The sequence below is a fragment of the Electrophorus electricus genome, chromosome 24, assembly GCF_013358815.1.
Source record: "Electrophorus electricus isolate fEleEle1 chromosome 24, fEleEle1.pri, whole genome shotgun sequence".
Lineage (NCBI taxonomy): Eukaryota > Metazoa > Chordata > Actinopteri > Gymnotiformes > Gymnotidae > Electrophorus > Electrophorus electricus.
In genome coordinates, this window is record NC_049558.1 from 9,247,461 (window position 1) to 9,268,114 (window position 20,654).

At 40.8% G+C, this 20,654-nt stretch overlaps 1 protein-coding gene and 1 long non-coding RNA gene across 4 annotated transcripts; both read right to left on the bottom strand.

Annotated features, from left to right (window-relative positions):
• Positions 1-346: 346 nt before the first annotated feature.
• Positions 347-5,250, bottom strand: csrp1a (cysteine and glycine-rich protein 1a). 2 transcript variants are annotated; one of them, XM_027030052.2, is made up of 6 exons: positions 5,113-5,250; positions 3,446-3,555; positions 1,954-2,122; positions 1,738-1,867; positions 1,401-1,494; positions 347-630 (listed from the first exon to the last, which is right to left on the bottom strand). In XM_027030052.2, exons 2-6 carry the CDS (start codon positions 3,552-3,554, stop codon positions 554-556), a joined length of 579 nt encoding a protein of 192 aa, XP_026885853.1. In that variant the 5' UTR covers position 3,555; positions 5,113-5,250; the 3' UTR covers positions 347-553. The 2 variants fall into 2 exon arrangements, with proteins under 2 accessions (XP_026885853.1, XP_026885852.1); XM_027030051.2 differs by having other exon boundaries at positions 5,091-5,250.
• Positions 5,251-16,113: 10,863 nt separating this feature from the next.
• LOC113590081 lies at positions 16,114-18,692 on the bottom strand. 2 transcript variants are annotated; one of them, XR_004775595.1, is made up of 4 exons: positions 17,994-18,692; positions 17,188-17,691; positions 16,857-17,068; positions 16,114-16,766 (listed from the first exon to the last, which is right to left on the bottom strand). It is a non-coding gene; the product is annotated as an uncharacterized LOC113590081 (long non-coding RNA). The 2 variants fall into 2 exon arrangements; XR_003412071.2 differs by having other exon boundaries at positions 16,857-17,072.
• Positions 18,693-20,654: the final 1,962 nt, after the last annotated feature.

Genomic DNA, 20,654 nt, shown 5'->3' on the forward strand with positions numbered 1-20,654 from the left:
TTAACTGAATATGCTTGGGTATGACATCTCCACCTAGAAAGGATTTAAGAGCCACCACCATTGGTCTTCTAGCAAAACAGAGATTGTTTCACAAACTACTTGACATTGTAGATGTCTCCTTATCATGCTAAGCATCTGCCCTCATACATTCCTGCATCTAAACATAAATAATCCTGATATATGTTGCACGGACTTACAGCCCTTTAAAGTTATCTATTTAACTAACTAAAAGTATAAGACATCCATCAGTGTAAATCATCAAGGTACTCCAAATACAATGAAATCACATTTGTAAAAGATTCAGAAAAGTTCTCAACAAAAACAAGCAATAAGTAAAAACAAGCAGTTTTATCTTCAGCAATCTTTATCTTTCATTCATAACAGGACATCTAAAAATGGTCATTGTTATGCAATGAATTTGATATTTATTTTTTAAATTTATTCATGGTAATAAGACTTAATGCAATATAACACATCATTAAATCATCAGACAGATGCTTCTCTAGACAAGTACAAATAAGGAGTATGGACTGGAGAGTGGGTTTGAGCTGCCTTATTGCGTATGAGCAAGAGCTCCAGCACCTTGGCCATACCCAAATCCCTTTGGTCCAAAGTTTTTGGCATAGCAACCTGTGTAGAGTACAAGAGCACAAGAGTACTGGATTAATGTATATACACACAGTACTGTGTCTTAGTCCAACATTAGATTTGTTTGTATAATGATCATATATTATTATTCTGTCTTTCTTATTAGAATACAAACAGACAATACAGAAAATTTGTACGCAACATTACAAACAGAATAAAAGCTTCTTGGGTACAGTGACAAATATTTAATGTGACCTCCCCTTATACTTAAGTAATAGCAGGAACCTGGTTCTCATGAATCTAAATGGAATGGAACCTGAATGGAATGGTACTAGAAAATTACATCAGAAAACTTCAGGACAGTCTCACCAAAAGGGATCAAGATTAGAGCCAAGAGAGGTCACACTAAATACTGACTTTTGCCTGTAGAAGTCATTTTATTCTGAATTTTTTTTTTTTTTTTTGTGTACATATTTCCTGTATTTTCTGTTTGTATCTTAATAAAGAGACTGAGAAATAATTATATATGGGCATTATAACATTGCTTAAACAACAAATTTAATGGTGGCTTAAGACTTGTACAGTACTGTATATATGCACATGAAATATATATATAAAAATAAATAAATACATTTTATATATATATATATATATATATATATATATATATATATATATATATATATATATATATATATATATATATAATGTGTGTGAAAAAAAATTATTCACACACATGCACAAGAAGCAAAAAAAAAAAAAGAAAAAAAAAGAAAATGAGACAGAGTTAAGCATTTAAAAAAATATTGTACCTTTGCAGTAGATTTCTCCCTCTTTGTCTGCGAGTGTAGTGGATTCTAGCCCCTTCCCACATTTTGCACAACGGAAGCAGCTTTTATGCCATGACTAGAGAACAGGGGTAGAGGACACAGATGCTTTTTACTTACTGCACAAAGTAAATGGCCCCAGTATCTGTCAGAACTATGTACTATGCCAGTATCTGTAAGCAGCATGTCTACATTTTTGTAAACACATTATATAAATTTATAAATACAAGGTGTAATATTAGGTCATCACAATACCAGAAATCAAACAGTATGACATTACTGAAAAGTGTGTTGGAATTTTTACACCATTTAGGATACTTACTTTTCCTGCTCCAATGACCTTTTCAGCAGCATACACTGGTTTGCTACACCTTGGACATATATCAGATCCCCCAAACCTCTGGGACAACGTGGAGGTGTTTGGGTTATTGGTGGGCTGGTGTGGCTGAGTACTGCAATTAAAGAGAAATTCAGATCCTGTTGATGGAAATGTGCATTTGTTGTGGACCTCTTCAAACTTTCTGAATCAAAAACTTACATTTCTTGTTTCATTCCCAGTGACTCTCCTCTGTCCATACTTAGGGTTCCAGCACCTGCACCATAGCCATAGCCTTTTGGCCCAAATTTCTTGCCATGGCAAGTCTTGCAGTAGACCTCATTGTCATGGACGGCCACAGTAGTACTATCTAGGCTCTTCCGGCAGACCACTGACATCAAAGGACGTGGAGATACATTAATATGTACTGACATAGTTTATAGTTTTCACTTAAATGTAGCATTTGTGTAAATGATATTAATGAATCACTAACTACTGCAAACAATAAAAACAACAACAACAACGTCAGGTATGTCGAAACAAGACCGAGTCTAATGCAGGTATTTATGGTTTAATGATAAAGTGCAACAGTCTAAAGACATAGTCAGAACACAGGCAAGGGTATATTCCAGATAGCAAATAAATCTAAAAGGGCATAGGCAGGTGCAAATCCAATAAACATACAAAAGAGTTCATAACCCAGAACAACAGGAGTAAATACAAATGACTAGCAGATGAGACTTTGCAATGTTTGGCAGGGTAAGCTAGGCTTTTATAGGACACTACTGATCACACCTGTTAGAAGTTACTCTTTATTAATCAGGTGACTTGGAGCACATTTTTAGCAGTTCACACACTTCTGTAGTCATCCATGGCTCTGGATAGTGTTTGTAGTAACAGTTTTTAAGGAGTCACATCATCTATGCATTTGCTATTGCAGCTAATCACTGCTTTACATCAGATTGGTTGTTGTTGGAAGCATCCCGTCTGAACATGTCCCAGTCTGTGTGCTCAAAGCAGTCCTGAAGTGCTGAGATGACCCCCTCAGTCCAGGTTATGACTCATTTCAGAACTAGTCTGACCTGTTGGATCTGTGGTCTCTTTGGTGGAATTAGCATAATAAAGGTATGGACTGAGCAGCCAAATCAGGGGTGGGGTATGCACAGTTTAAAGATTTCTTCTTAATTTTTTTTTACAGGAAATGTTTTAAAGGAACTCTGTAGCAAATTACAAGCATCAGATTTTGAGCATTAGTGGAAAATAAGATATTGAATGTACCTTCATTAAAATTTCCAGGAATCTCACAATTTCAGAAAACTATCAGATCTTTTTTTTTTCTTCCTCCCACTTTTGAGTTTTATTTTTATGTAAAGTTACATATAATAATGAACAGTCCACTACTGTACAATAGCAATGACATTCTCAAAGAAGACCTTGTGCTCACAAAACACTGTTATGCTCTACATGTGCATTACGACCCTGAGCAGATAGTCAAATTAAACTATAAGGCTAAGCAGTATGTCAGGAAGTGGAGCGCGAGCTGGCAATTGTAACAACACACACTGTACTATAATGTACAATTATATATTTTTTAATTATCTGAAAATCCATAGTGGATGTATTATTTATTTTTGTAATTATTCCACAACTTCTGCATGGTTTGGTTATATAATGTTAGTAGTGTTATTAAAACAGGAAAATAAAGCAAACTCACTGCACAGGAAGCAGGACTTGTGGAAACTCTGTCCCTCACACTGAATTTCCTCTGCAAAATAGACCATCTTCTGACAGCAGCCACACTTCTTTCCACCCCCAAGAGACATCCTGCAACACACATATGATGCAGGAATAACAAACATACAACATGGGACCAGATGTGATTTGATAGCTATACAATTGTAGAGCAAGGTAAATAAAAAAACATTCAGATTTGGCATAGCCTTTTTATGTCTGTGACAACTGGACAACCTACAACTTGGACAATCACAATTTCCTCATGATTTCCTATGCCTTACTTTGATCTTTGGTGTTTCATGGCTACTTCTATGTTAAAGTAAAATCATTTTTCAGCTTTCTAATGCCATCACTGAAGGAGATTCAAGTTAAAATGGGAAAATGGGAGCCTTACAGTGGGCTTGCAGCAATAGCAAATGCATAGATCTTAATTTGTCTAAACCAAGAACATTATACACAGCACCCAAGGCCAAGCATTTCCAAAAAACTGAAAACAAACTATTATTTTAAATTATAATATAGCTTTACACTGGCTTTAAAATATTTCCACTGGCTAGGTATAATTATTGGAATATCTCCATAAAATAGCATAATGTCTATTATTGAAGAATTCCTGTGTGGGTCAGCTTTGGCCAAAGTAAACACTGACTTTAACCTCTGGCCTATGCACAGAATTTCACCAGCACAGACCAGTCAGCAAAGTCTGTGTAACAGCAGAGGAGGTGTGTATATAGCCACATAGATATGGCTCTGTCTCTATACAGGCAAATCTCTTGAACTGAGCTCACACTGTTCCTCTGGTTGTTAACATTATCTTGCCAAATGTACTTTTAAATTGCATATTAACATTTTACTGTACCAGCTTGAAAATACCTGTACAAACATGGATTGTTAATAATTATTTGTGCCTAAATATTATTTAAATTAAAAGGGTAATTTGCTGAACTAGCTTCATTTAAAAGATTTGGAATTTACAGAATATTATGTAACTTTAGCAAAAACCTGCCAAGAAATGTAAAAGTGCTACTGGTTTGCACAGAAGGGATGGATTATATTAGTTATATATAGTTATTTTATTTATTATTTATTTATTGCCCTTTGATGCTTCCATAACCATTCTATCATTATTATTCTCAAAAACTTTAAGAAGACTGAGAATCCAGATGTAGTGTTATCTCCTGGCCCATCAAAAACTGGTTCTCAATCTGAAAACCAACCAGTATTGGAATAAGAGTATCGCCATAAAATAGCATGATGTCTATTATTGAAGATTTCCTATATAGCTCAGCTTTGGCCAAAGTAAACATTGACTTTAGCCTCTGGACAACGAACTAGTGAGCAAGTCTGGGCAGGTCAGACGGGCTAATAAATACTTTAAGTTGTGTCTGTGTATAGGTATGTATACATACATTTTGAAAAATTATTGCAGGCATAATAAAATGTGAAAAAATGCACATTTTAAAACTGAGAATACTTTATCTACTTCAGAAGCGACAAAAATTGAACTTTAGCAACAACTTCAATGTTACAAATGTTGGAAATGAATTAGCAGACTTACTCCAGGAAGGACTGTGTGTGTTTGTAATGGTAGATAAGGAAATTGAAAGAGAAAAGTTTCATAATACCTGTGGTAATCACTCAGACTACCTGAAAATTAAGAAGACGTCTGTGTGAGATCCTGAAAATGAGAATTTTATTCTAAAGTCCTGCAAGTTGCTCTCAAAGTGTATCTGGTAGAATGTGTCCCTCTGAGTTTCCTACAAAATGGCTGAGCGTGTGGCAAAGAAGCACAAAGAGGAAAAGAGAAGTGAGTCACGTGTTTTTAACTTTGAAATGTTAAAAAAAAATCCTTCTGCGGCCTCTGCTGGGCAAATAAAGAAATGCTACCAAATGTCTTTTTTAAGAAAAAGAAAATCAAACAAACGAACAAACAAAAACGTCCACATTGTTTTTTTTCAAACCGCTGTTTTCTGTAATTTATCTATGTCCAGTTGGTACTTGTTTATTTGCCTGATGTCCCACAGGATCTTCCGCACAGAGATAGATGATGTCATATCTGGAATTTGTTTGAGCCACTACTCCAGTTTACGGCTCATAGCCTCAAGTTCCCCTTTCACAAATGAGTCAATCTTGGTGTTAACCTTCGATGTTCTCTTCATTTCTTCTTTCAATCCCTGGTATTTTTCCAGCTTCTCATATCCCTTTCTGACTCAAGCTTCCCTCAAATGCTGTTGTTTTGACATGACTGTTGTTTATTTGTTTATTTAGTTGCAACTGCATATAATTTTGAAATTAATGGTTTTTTTTGGTTTGTTTTTTTGTAATAAGAGGGTACATTGCCATTTCTTACTTCATCTTTTTAATGCTTATTGTTACGGTTGTATACATTTTCCTTTTCTTCTTCATTATATTTATTTTCTTTTGCTGCTACTGTCTCTGTAAGACATTGATTACACAATCTGTACAGGTGTAGCCTGTTTTAGCCTATAAAAGGTGAGCAGGGTGTAAGATGGTTTCCCATAAGCACTGGAAGTAGTATGGAAGCTGAAATGTTTGCTCTTTTTTCACTGGGTGACATCAGCTCATACTAATAGAATAAAATTGATCAAAACAATTGTCCCTATCTTTTTTTTGGTAGCATGCAGTCTACATTCCTATTTTTGTGGGCATTTTACTATTTGCTTCGTACACCTACAGCAAATGTCTTTCTGTTTGTTTTCTTGGATTGAGTTCAACTCTGCACCTTTTGTTTTTCCTTGAAAATAATTGTTCGAACACCTGTTTTAAAATCCAAAATATTTTTCATTCACAAAACTAACATTGTATCACTGGAAAAGGCACAGGATGAAAAATACAAAAAGGGGTTTATAAGAACACTTGGGCCAACTACATTAAATGTATCTTTAAGAAGACACAATAGGAAAAAGTCAAGAGGAAATGTAGCAGGCTTCATAAGTGAAACTGTACTAAAGTGGGAAAAGAAACAGGCTGAAACTGGTAAATCTGTCACAACTACATAGTGACTAATCAACACTGGAAGATGAGGTCTTGTTTTAACAACTTCCTGAAATGTAGTGAGGGAGTTTGTAAAATATAATAAGATAATAAGATACTCTCAACTTGTCTTTTTCCCATTTCCTTTCTGCTTTCATACAGTCCTGTCTAGGAGTTCAAATGGAATCAATTAACCAAGACTGGGATTTTGATTTAGGATGTCTGTTTTTCAAAAATGCTATTATGTCCAATATGGCGAGTAGGAGGAGTAAAACACAGACCTATTATTCTACACTCCTCAAAGAAGTGACAGCTACAACAAAGAGTGGATGACCTACAGTAAAATAATTTCTTGAGATTTGAAAGGGTAATGCTGCACAAAATGTAATCAGTTTATGATTTAGAGAAAAACCAAGAGATAAAATGGGATCAAGTGCAGCACCATGCTCCTGAGTAGAGCCATGTAATTATGAGGAGCATTTCAACAACAATAACAATAGGACAAATTGTTGAGAATTCTGACAGTAAAGAATGTCTTGTATTGTAACAGCAAATGACTGAGATTAATAAGGGAAATAGGAGGGGGAATAACTAACAAGACAGAAACACATCATGAAAGTCACATTTCTAAAAGTCTTAACAAAAAGGGGAAGACAAATCTAAAACAACTAAACACACTATTTAAACAATAAACAGTGAATTTAAAACTAATTACATTCAGTTGTACAGCATTATGAGAGTCCTCATAACACCCTACCTGTTTCCTCTCTCACTGGCAGTGGCCACTGCCACACTGGAACCTCCTCATGGGTCAGCTGTGCCAAATGACCCCAGCATCCCCCAAAAAGTCCATCAAGCATGCATCACTTGTGCTGCAGCCACTTGGCAGCAGCAGTTCTGGTCTGACTGCCACAATGGCTGATGGTCGTGTCACAGAGTGCCCTAGTCTGGCGAGGTCTCCCTTCTGCTGGGCCAGGACCCAATAAACAACCTTGGCCAAAGTGTTCCTTACCAAGGGGACTTCCAATGGTGATTGCGGCCAATGGTTGAAGAGCCAGACTTGTATACCTGCCCCTGGTAGCATGAGTCATATGACCATGCATATGGTCTAGGGAGGCCACTTCTGGCAGGCACTGGTGTCAATCTGGAGGTCTCTGGAAACAGTTGCATGTTATGGAGGTGGTGGCAGAGTACCTAGCATACCCACCATAGCCATGCTGTCATCCTAGATCCCAGATGGGCAGCCAAAGATGAGATCCGTGAGCATCCTGTGCTAGTGGCTGAACATGAGGATGGTTGGAGTAAAACCAGCATACTTCTGTGCTTTAGCCCAACCAAATAAAAATACGTTATTAGTTTATATCATGAATAGTTCACATTCATTCTATCTTATTCAACTGTGCCATAGTACTTATCTACAAATTCACAATATACTGAATATAGTCTTCCTCAAGCGATGTGGCACCAGGAACTGCCCTCATGCTGGCTCTTCCCATACAGCAGCCCATTGTGCAGCTGGAAAATGGCTCAGCAGCATGGAGCATCTTAGCTGTTAGGGGTGGAGCCGAAAGCTAGACAGATCCATTGTACTAGTTAAGTTACCTTCATAGTTAGTAGTGTATTTATGACCACTCATTTGCTGTCCCTGATCCCAAATAGTTTTGCTGCTTCAACAGATACAGATATGAATACAAATACTGGCCTCTCAGAGAGCAGCAATCACATGCTCCTCAGCCAAATAGCCCTGTGCTGTTCACTGATGTGCCATTATGGCAAGGATGAGTTATGGTGTTGTCTTTTCAGCTCTAACAGCAACATGTTAAGGAAATGTTTCAGTGCTAATTCCTCCTCTTCACACTTCTTGAATGGTAATGGTTCCCATGTACTCTCACCACTGTAGGCTGATATGTGCCACTGCTCTCTTGCTGGACACCAGACAGACTCCACTGTTAAGCACTGGTGTGCTAACATCTTGTCACAGACTGCTCCTTCCCCATAGGTCACGTGGTACGGTCTGCCACATGCGGGGAATCCACAGGTGTATTGTTTATCTGTTTAGTAACCACGCCCCCCTGGAATTGTACACATGTGCACAGGCTTTGTCAAGTGTTGCCGTATCTATTTAAACCCATGTCTGTGTGAACTTCATTTGTTGGTCATTGTCGCTACATAAGTCATTTAATGTCAACATCTGTCATCATAACCATTTGTGATAGCCGAAACGTCTGTTTGTGTGATCACCTTTGTTATTTGTAAAATGTAAAACCTTGTAATCATGTTCACTGTCAATGTTTGTGAGTGCCTGTCATGTAGTGTGTGTTTCATATTAATAAATGTCCCACATGAACGAGGAGGTCTGTGCATCCTGCCCCGCGCCCTGTGGGGGGATAACACCCCCTGGAGAAGTTTGGGGGGGGGGGGCCTAGGGTGATAAAGTCGACAAGATCTATGGCCAAATATGCTAGAGCCCGAGTTCTTACGCCACCACGGACCCACCAGGAGGAGGACTGGAGGGGTCTGCCCAAAGTGCCGGAGCCAGAGTTCCTCTGGGGCACTTCTAGAGCTGCAGAAAAAATGAGGACCGTTAAGGGAGGCTGCACGTACGAAACCAAGGCGGATGTGCACCCCCGAGTGTGCTGTGGGCCCAAGGACACATTAACAGTGCCTGTGGTGTTATCAGGCACTGCAACACAGCACCTTGTATGTATGTTGACATGTGTATTTGCGTGTCACGCTGTGGGAAGCATACTGGAAGGACCCGAGAGAGGCAGGCACTCTGCCTTTCTTCCTTGTTTGGGGGGGGGGGGGGGGGGGGGTCTCCCAGGTGGGAGGTTCTCGGCCTTCCTTGTGTTGGGTGGGCACCGGGCAATGCCGCGCCTTGTCTATGTGTTTGTATGGTGGCCTGGAGTTTGCTATCTTGGAAGGGGAGGCATGGGGAACCGCGCCCCCAGGGAGGGGTCATCTTCAAGGAATGCTTCCTCCACACCCATCACTTGGAGCATACCAGAATACCCCAAGAAAGGCAGGGACGTTGCCTTTCTCCCTTGTGTATGGAGGTCTCCCAGGTGGCGGTTCCTAGTCTGCCTTGTATTAAGTGAGCACTGGGCTTAGCGATCTGGGATTCGCAGTCCCAGAGGTGGACGCTTTGGGAGCCGCGCCCCTTGGGAGGGGGTTATGTCACGGACTGCTCCTTCACCATAAGTCACGTGGTACGGTTCGCCACGTGTGGGGAATCCACAGGTGTATTGTTTATCTGTTTAGTAACCACGCCCCCCTGGAATTGCACACATGTGCACAGACTTTGTCAAGTGTTGCCACGTCTATTTAAACCCATGTCCATGTGAACTTCGTTTGTTGGTCATTGTCGCTACGTAAGTCGTTTAATGTCAACATCCGTCATCATAACCATTTGCGATAGCCGTAACGTGTGTTTATGTGATCACCATTGTTAGTGTGTACTAACAGCAGTGTTACACATCTATGCCATCTTCTTCATAAAGCCAAGTTCCTACCTGGCTAAACTGATCAGTAGAAGGAAGGTGTAGCACTCAGTACCCCTTTCCTCTGGGATGCATCTTCTTCCCTATCCGCTCTTGAATTATTTGATGCACTGCTCTATTTCCTCCAACTCTGCGGCTATATCCCATGTCATGTGTAATGATTGTATAGAAGGAATGCCAGAGAATGCTACTGTTAAATGCAATAAACACATTTTTTTAGACAACAGAATCAGAAAACAACAGAAAAACACTGAGACTAATGGCATTTTTAAATGAGGATGACATTTCTAAAATTAAAACGGGGAATGAAAACCAAAACAAAACTGAAGACATGCACAATGTCAACTATTAAACAATAAACAATTCATTTAAAACTACTTACAGTCTGCTGGAAGCTGCTCATCATAATGGAAATCCTCACCATGCTCTCCCCTCTCTCTGCCCAGTAGTACAACACCTGAGCTTACTATAATTCACTCTTCCATAGTTCACGCTTTTCTTTGCCTGGGTTATATTATCAAATCTTTAAAACTTGCAGTTAGTAACCATTAATTAAAAAACCTAGTCTTTATCCTCATTAGCTTTCAAACTATAGGCCATTCTTGAACCTGCCCTTTATTTAAAAAATAATAGAGAAAGCAGTTTCACTGCAATTATGCACCTACTTGTGGTAATGTCCAGTAATTATTTCAGTGTGGATTTAGACAAAATCACAGCAGTGAATCCATGCTAACAATATTTTAATATTCTCTAGTAAAGGATGCATATAGTTAGTTATATTGGTCCACCACGAATTACTTAATTTAATTTTGATTTAGTTATATGTGTCATGGTATGACCCCTCCTCCTAAATGTCTCCTCGTGTGTTCATTATTATGTTCTCTATGTCTGTACTGTACATCAGTATTAAATCAAGCCCATGTCCACCAGAGTGTGTGGGTTCTCTTATACTTTGAATGAGACCAAATGATTCTAGTATAGAACTAAAGGCAGATCTGAGTTCTTGGTCACTATTATTGTGAATGTTGAAGTCACCAACAATAATTGCTAAAAGTAACTTGACTAGAGAGGAATTTTGCAAACTCATTAAAACTCATTATCATGAGCACTTTATATGTAAGGGATCTAATATTTAATAATCCTAGCTTTAGATCACAGCTGCTGGCAGTGTTCTGTGTGCCATATACTTTAATATTAATTTGGTTATTAAGGAATTTTTTTCCCTGGTTTTCTGTGTTTCTGCTTAGCTCGGGGAACAGACACAGTGGTAGACCAGTATGGTAGACCTTGGGTGATGTCTTGTAGCGATCAGTAGATGGTTGGTTTAGCCTCTTAACTAATCTGTCATAAGACTGTGACTTATGCTATAGGAAAGGATAGCAGCACTCTCCCTAGTAGGATGTATAACAACCTGCCCTAAAAGGCCAGGCTTGCCCTTAAACCAATTATCGATGAACCCCACACTGCTTGTCTGTGAAACATGCACTGGCTAATATGACCATTATTGGATGTTTGCTAAAACACGCATATGCTAATATATATGACCATTTCATTCACTGAACAAATGTACAGCTTCTATAGATATGCCAGGAATTGTATCCTGTTTATGTTTAACCTTCTTGTCTTTTCATTTACCTTGACTTGATTATTGAGCCACCATCATGTGTCTTCACAAAAAATCAGTTTCAGTTTTATCTATGGGTATTCCCTCCAAAGTGTTGATAGTTGCCTACAGTGGAGGAAATAAAAATGACATCTATTCAGGTGAACTATTCCATGAGCTAAAGGCATGCTTAGGTCATTGCCAAACCTTGGCGGTCTGTCTTGTTGATTGTGTTCTTTCAAGTTACAAGACAACACTTACAGTAACTCTTCCATGTATTCTGCAGATGTTTGACAAATTGAGTGATAGTCTTAAGTGGGCAAGGTTAAATCTCGTAAATCATGAAGTCTGTCAATTGATGGGGTGGATGCTTGTGCAGGGAACCTTTTTTTTTACTACTAGTGAGTTGATTCCCTCTATATTGAAAATTTGGTATAATTCAACTCTTAATGATAAACACCAAGTTTAGGGCCTGAGAGAAGATATGGAGTTGCCTCAGTTGAGGTGGCTACTGATAGTCTATGAGATTGATTACACAAGTGGAGAAAGTAGAGAAGATTATGAATAAGGTCATAAGAAACCAATTAGGTGTCACTTGTCTGTATTTTCTTAAAGGGCTTTTTATAGATCCATGGCTTGGTATGGTAAAACTTTTGCTAATATTAAGGCATTACACTATGTTGCTAATATCATGCTAGAGCTGCAGATGACAAGTTTAGTAGAGGAATTTAAATGTGCTCAGGTAAGTCTAGAGGTTACCTTATTGAGGTCTATAGATGTGGCAATAGCGCAGGGGTGCAGAAGCAGCTGCTCATAAAAAATCAGTGGCTGAAGTTAGAAGATGCTGAGAAGCAATAGAGTGGCTGGTGAGACCTATGGTTGATGGACCCAGTTGCATCAAATTTATTATTGGAGATACCTGTGACATCCTTTTAACACCACAAACCAGTGGGTAAGTAAAGTGGGTAAGCTGTTAACTATGTGCTGGAATTGGTACACTGAGGCACATTTTATCAAGTTGCAAAGTTAGTCTGTCACAGAGACATTACATGTAGAGACATACTACGTAGAGGTGCTTAAATCCATGGCATTTTATTGGATAGTAGGCACATGGAGGTTAATTCTATTCCAGGCAAAAGTGGAAACAGCTATATTAGAAAATATTAGACAATATAAGAAATCTAACATTTAGTCTGTTTTCACAAATGTGTTAAATCTTTCATACATCCAAATGCACAATACAAAATGCATTGCTCTTTGTATGTACTTAACCACAAGCCTGGGGCTGTATGTCTTGGGATTTAATTGGGAGCCCTGTCTACTCTTTTATGTTTTGATTTCTGAATTCAGCATATACCTGTGACAAACAGTCACAGGAGCAGAAAGACATCTTGAGCAGAAGTGCTTATCAGTTATCATCATGAACGTGTAGGTAAAGCAGTTTAAATTGCCTTTACAAATCTTAAAATGTTATCAACATATCAAAGTCATTGTGTGAGAATAAGCACATAATGAGTAGAAATTGCTTTAAAAGCTTTTGAGACTTTTTACACGTCCTGTTATTTTTTAAATTACCAAGCCATTCTTGCATGAATGTCTGGGGAATTTTGAATGCCAAGCCAAATTGAATGTGGATAAACTGCTATGATTTAGGTCGAGTCAGAGCAAGTTTTTGTGATTCTAATATTCTCTTGGAACCTTATTTAATTATAGCAGAGTTATAGCTTTCATGAAGTCAGCTTATTATCTTTTTTCATCTTTTGGTAAAAGGCCCCAATAGCTCTTTAAATGGCCTTTTATAGATTCATGACTACAATATAGCACAAGTTCAGGTACAAGCCTAAGCACTATTTATTATAATAAAGCTCAAGAACCTGAAGACGGTAATGCACATTTTCGATTTACAACAACTCTGTAATGTTATATATTACTTGTCTAGTCACTTCATGCTAGTTTCCTCAGATTATAACAAGCCTGTAAATTGGCGTAAAGTTGGTGTACCCTGTCAGAGACAATGTCCTCCGGCAAACCGAATTGCTGAAATACATGGCAGAAGAGTTGATCAGCCATCTCCAAGGCAGTAGGTAGACCTTTTAGCAGTATAAACCATACCATTTTAGAGAATCGATCTACAATCACCAGTATTATGGTGTTCTCCTCAGAGACAGGCAGATCTGTAACAAAATCAATAGCTATATGAGACCAGGGATGCAGCAGAGTGGGTAGGGGAAGCATCTTACCTGCAGGTAGGGTGTGCAGGATTTTGCTGCGGGCACAATCTGCACAAGACGCCACATACCTTACAATCTCCTTATTCATGGCAGGCCACCAATAGCAAGCACTTAGCAATTGTGCAGTACAAGTAGACTCAGGAAGGCCCGTTCCCACTGAGGTGTGTGCTCATGTGATAAGGACTCTGTGGTGTTTGGGTGGCACAAAGAGACGGTGAGGTGGGCCGTGCGGATCTGAAATGGATACCTCCATCTCTCAATCTAGGTCCCATTTTAGCGTTCCCAAGAAGCAGGAGGGGGAGAGAACCGGCTCCAGGGTGATTGACTGGGCTTCCGTGTTATGTTGCCTGGAGAGCGTGTTCTTCTCTCCCAGTCTATAGGTAACATGGATTTTATATCTGGAGAAGAAGTGTGACCAACGGGCTTGCCTGGAGTTCAATCCCTTGGAGTTCTGTAGGTACTCCAAGTTCTTATGATCAGTGATGACCATAAAGCGGTGTCGCGCTCCCTCCAGCCAATGTCTCCACTCTTGGAACGCAAGTTTCATCGCCAGCAGTTCCTGATCTCCCAGGCCTGTAGTTCCTCTCAGTGGGGCTCAGTTTTTTTGAGAAATAGGCTATAGGTTTTAGTTGTCCTGCTTTTCCCTTGTGTTGGGACAATACAGCCCCTACTCCCATGTCTGATGCATCCACCTCTACTAAAAAAGGCCTCTCGGGATCCGGTTGCTGCTAAACCGGAACGGTAGAGAAGTGTCTTTAACTCCTCAAAGGATTTTCCCGCCTCTGGGTTCCATTTTACCGTCTTGGTGTGTCCTTGAAGTATGTCTTTGAGGGGCATGGCCAGAATGCTGAATGATCTAATAAATCTACAGTAGAAATTGGCAAACCCGAGGAAACATTGTAGTTCCCTGCATGTCTGCAGTCTTGGCCATAACATTACTGCCTCCACTTTGCATAGTTGCATGTGCACACTACCCTCGCAAATGATGTAACCTAAAAAGCTCATCTATCTGCGGTGGAACTCACATTTTTCCAGTTTGCAATAGAGCTGATTCTGCAAGAGAACACAGAGGACAGCCCCATCGTCACACACATGTTGGTCCCAAGAGGGAAAATAGATCAGGATGTCGTTGATATAAGCAACAACGGATCTACCCAGAAACCCCCGTAGGACCTCATTTATGTATGCTTGGAATATCGAGGGAGCTGTGGCTAGACCGTGTGGCAGGACTAAATATTCATAATGCCCAGAGAACATACTGAAGTCTGTTTTCCACTTGTCACCCTCCCTAATCCTTGTTAGATTATATGCACTGCACAGGTCCAACTTGGTAAAAAAAACTGGCTCCCCTTAACTATTCAAGCACGGCTGGGACTAAGGGTAGAGGGTAAGGATATTATACCAACAGTTCGTTGAGCCCTCTGTAGTCCACACAGGGTCTCAATCCTCCATCCTTTTTCTTTTTAAAAAACACACTTGCAGAGGCCGGAGAGGTGGAGGGATGAATGTAACCCTGCTGCAAAGCCTCCTTAATGTATTGCCCCATTGTCCGCACCTCCTCCTGGGAGAGAGGATAGATCCTACACCTAGGAGGAACAGCGCCCTCCTTAAGAGTGATGGTGCAGTCCCACTGACTGTGAGGGGGAAGCTGTGTGGCCCTCGTGGGACTAAACGCCTGTGCCAGGTCGCTATACTCCCAGGGAACGTCAAAATTTGTCAGCTACAGGGCTCTCTATTGTAGTTGACTGGAGAGACACAGCCCGGGTAGGAAGGTACTCGAGGATACAATTCTCGGTCCACTGCAGGTGCCCCTCTAGAGCCATTTCGGCCCCCCATGACCTTTCCGGAGGTGCCTGATGTAACCTGTGCCGTCCCCAGCATTCCCGGACCCACAGTTCACCCAGAACCCAGAATCTGCCCAAACTCCTGTCGCAGGTGACCTCTGTGACCTCTCTGGCAAGGAGGCGGGACTATGGCGATAGAGGGTCAGACATTGTTTCGCATGTTAAGTAGCCATGTGCAATTGAGCATTCATGTCAAGTAGCTATGTTTCATGGTTTTTTTTTTTTGAATCTGTGTATCTGTGTATTCATTTTTAATCATGATTAAGATTGCATGCACAAATTCAACTCAATTTTGTCTTCATATTGTTTTCTGCATTTTAATAATATATATCCCATTATTATATATATTGTTAAAAGTGGATGTTCATTTAAGAATAAGATTAATAAAGCTGACTTAACTGAATGTTAATTAAGTTAATTTATACACAGGAAACTGAACTGTTTGAAAAGTACTTGTTTATTGTTCATCAAACAAATAATATCAATCAAAATAACAAACGCATCTTTTGTAAGAATGTGTCTAATCACCAACAAGTCAGTGCCCATTGATTTTGTGCAACAGAATGCAGAGTAAATCAGTGCTCATTCACTTTGTGAAGTACAAAGCAGGATAAAATCAGTGCTCGTTCACTGCACAAGTGCACTCCACGAAACCTGCTGTGTCCAAACTCTTTGGTCTTGGGTTGGCCACACTGTTTGCAGGCATAGCGTTCGTGCTTGCGCCGCTTTGTGGGGACGGCCTGTCCATCGGCAGCGGTGGCGGTGGTCTTAGCCTCTGCCTTTTTCTTCCACCGCTAAACTGTGGTCCGGGATACTTTGGACCCAGTTGGTGCGGCAGGGGCAGTAGGAGTGGTGGTGGTGGTGGCAGAAGCCGCGTCGCCTTCTGGACCAGAGTTCGTAGGGGTCTCACCAGGAGGAAAAGGAGGCTGGCCTCGGACATGCTGAGAAGTCTGCCCAGATGCATCCTTCTGGATGTTAAAGTCAAAGGCAGGGTGCCCGTGAGTCAGACGCTCTGGGAGCTTACTCAGCGTGGGAGGGAGGGGTTCCAGGGCCACCATGGGAGTGCTGGACTGGCCAACGCTCAGGCGCAGAACATCCTGTTCCTGCTTTTTCTTCCCTTTTCTTGTACCTGTAACATAAAATGCAGCACAGCCTATTAGTACACAGCCTGTATAGTCCACAGTGCCAGTAAGATCAATATAAAACCCGGTAAACTCACCACTAGGTCAGTGTCTGCCGATTCAACAAAAAGGTGAATATGGGGCCGGGCCACCGAGGACTACGTCCCTGATGACACTATAGTCCCTCATGACGGCAGCCCACCTGTTCACTCTGACGCCGGCGATGGTCTGACCGGCCGGGTGAAGCCGACAAAGCGCCGGGCACACGGCCTCGACAAGGCGGCTGAAACTGGGCCACTGAGCAGGCCCACTGCCTTGTCCAAGGAAGCAGATGTGAAGATACAAAAGGACAGACAGACAGAATCAATTAGTCACACAGCTACAAGTCAAACTCCAGGAAACTTATTGGATTATTGAATGTGTGCTTACCACTTCAGACTCTGTTTCAGCTACAACAGAGGTCTTAGAGTGGCTGCTTTTAAATCATCCCTTGATGAGCCGGTCTCTGTGACGCGGTGGGTAGGCAACACCGCCTGCCCTTGTCACTCTCTGGCAGTTTTTCCCCCAGAGAGCAACGATGCTGTCTACCCTCTGCTGTGTCACAAAGGCCTGGTGACGCAGGTCCACCAGACTGTTGGCCAGGTTTACTATGTGAGGGTAGCCTGGAACATCATCAGGTCCCAGGCTCTCCTGGAAATAAAAGAAAGAAAAATACACTTTTGAACTGAAGCACACTGCGTGAAGGATACAATTCTCGGTCCACTGCAGGTGCCCCTCCAGAGCCATTTCGGCCCCCCATGGCCTTTCCGCAGGTGCCTGATGTAACCCGTGCTGTCCCCAGCGTTCCCGGACCCACGGTTCACCCAGAACCCAGAATCTGCCCAAACTCCTGTCGCAGGTGACCTCTGTGACCTCTCTGGCAAGGAGGCGGGACTATGGCGATAGAGGGTCAGACATTGTTTCGCATGTTAAGTAGCCATGTGCAATTGAGCATTCATGTCAAGTAGCTATGTTTCATAGTTACTGTTTTTTTTTTAATCTGTGTATCTGTGTAATTATATTCATTTTTAATGATTAAGATTGCATGCACAAATTCAACTCAATTTTGTCTTCATATTGTTTTCCGCATTTTAATAATATATATCCCATTATTATATATTGTTAAAAGTGGATGATCAAAAGGACGCTTTTAGTACACAGTGCTGACATGCAAAAAGAGAGAGAGAGGGACTTACCAGGTATGAAGCGGCTCAGGGGAAGCTGGACAACTCCAGGGAAGTGTAACTGCGTGCACAGCGATACACGGGCAGAATGACCCCTCCCCTGATCACCTGCCCCACCCTCCTGTACAGCTGAACACCAGGAGGGTCCTGAATGCAGTGGCGGTGGCATCTCTGGGTCTGCCAGATGTCCGCCATCTTCTCGCGGTCCAAAAGCCTGACGCCTATGGTGTCCGTCACATCCATATAGTCTTCCATCCGCTCCTGGATGGGTAGCTCGGTCACCTTGCAGCGGCGAGAGTGCCGAGCCAGCTCCTTGGCGGTGGGTGGGTCTGCCGGAAAACCCGGCGTCAGTCAGACGGCATCTGGACCGTGGTGCTTCCCTGAGCTCCGACTGCTTGACCTCCACGCGTAAAGGTTTGACAGGCTACTTACTTGAATCGCTGATCGATACCCAAACCGTAGAAAGAAGAACACACACATCAGTGCCACATACAGAATAACGCCGACACGGCCGCGTTTTGCTCAGCGAGCGAGCTCGGTCGGTCGGTTCTGGCTGCTAACTTGGCCCATTAAATCTCACTTTTACAGTACATTCTTGTCGTAAGTGGACGGGGAATAAAAGGTGGGTAAAGAAAAATCGCGTAAAATGTAGCAAAAACGGATCGAAGAGAACATTTCGTACCCGGCGTTACTTATCGCACGTTGTGAGAAGTGACAGCAGTGAGAAGCGCGACAGTTACGAGATGGCAACGGGAGAGCCAATGAAAAATCGAGAATCCCATTGGAACAGGCCAATGGCGCTCTGCTAACTTTGCAAAAGAATTTGGAATAGACCGATGAGAGGACGCAAGCCTTTTAGGACCACTTGGAACATAAGATTGTGTCGCCGGAATGAAATATAATTAATGTAATGAGAAGTTTAATTGACAATAGCTTTTATATTGGCAGTCAGATTAATGAATGTACATATACATCAAGTTCCGTTATTAAACAAACTTTAATTAAGTCATTTTTTTTTTCTAAGCGGAGTTTCTAAATGCTAGTTTTCACTAATATCCTGTTTCATGTGGACAAATGCTATATACTGACCAGACTAAAAGTTAATATGATACATCGTGGTTGCCGTACCCATTACCGGTGTTTATTGTATTTTCTTAAAACCTTAATAACATGAAACATGCTATCAACATAAGTTGAGTTTATATGTGCAGGCACATGCTACTAGTAAGTCTGGTTAAAGTTAGCTAGCTGGATTCCTGTCAAGATGCTATGCGGTTAAACAGATAACGCTACACTTAGAGAGAGAGAGAGAGAGACATGTGATCAGTCTTCAGGCACTATGATGGACTCACTGGAGCTTTGGTCCTTCACCCTCGTGATGATTTAGTGGATGTCGTCACAGGTATATGTAAATTGAACACGGCCTCTGAATTCTCGCGGCAAATAATATAGATGCGTTGCGACACAGTTCAGTGTCTTGGTTACAGATAACATCTTTGTGTTGTGTTGTTCACATATATTGTGAGCCCTTTAGTGAAAAGTATGTAAATACTTTACATACTTTAGCGAAAGTATGTAAATTTAATAGGATCATGTAATCTTAACAAAACACACAAACATGGAGCGACTTTGACTTTTAAAATGTCTATCGTACTCTCCAGTTGTGTATATGAAGCAGATACTTGCTGCTTAATTGTATTAATACGTATGTTTTAATAAGTATTCAAGTAACCACTGTACAATCGATCTTTTTTCTCACAGATAGTGAAGAGTTTCTCACGCTTAACAGGATGTGTTTAATTTAGGACAGAAGGAATTATGAACTGCTGCGAGCAATGTATGCTGACAGGACTACAAGTTGATATGATATGTTGTGGTTGTTGTACTGATTAAAGATTATGCTCTGCTGATGCTGAGAATAAACCACGCATCATCCACTACGGAGTGTCCACTGACTTAAAAAGACGAACGCGAGGGTCACGTTTAGAACACCAGCGTAACACTTTATTGAGAGTACCAATAAGCACGAGTCACATTACATGCCAATATTTAGCCAATATGAATTACGTTACTTAGCCAGCTTTAGTTATGCCACCCCATGTATACAATCCTGGAACTGCCACTGATCATTTGCCTCTAAAGTATGTCAAAGATGTTTACCCAGTAACCACCCCTCTGGAATATTTAATCAAACTGAGAACTGATTATTGAAGCTGTAAGCATAAGGAAATCATGGGCCAAGGTAATTCTCAGCGTAGCATTTTTTTATGTGGAACTATCAGGAAAGAATTTAAATTAAACTTTTGATTAAAATAATTATACGGTCATCAATTACAGTATATGCAGCATGCACTGATCTTTATCACAATAGGTATTTCATTCACTGTACTGTGTATTTTTGAAAATCCAGCAATGTCAAATAAAATTTTTTTCTTTTCTTTTACTTTGTTCTGCACCAGTTGCTGAGAACTTGAATTAGCCTGGTTGCTGAGGAAGTGGCCTCCTTTTTGGTTAACACATTTTTTTCTCTTGCATTGTCTCTTTGCTTTGGCTTTTCTTCCTTTTCTTCTTTCATCTTTTCTTGTTTATTGGGACCAGGTCCCATTTACAAGGAGCAAGTTTTTCTTTGCAGTGGAAAGTTAAAATGTCTGCTTGATACATGATTAAATTCCT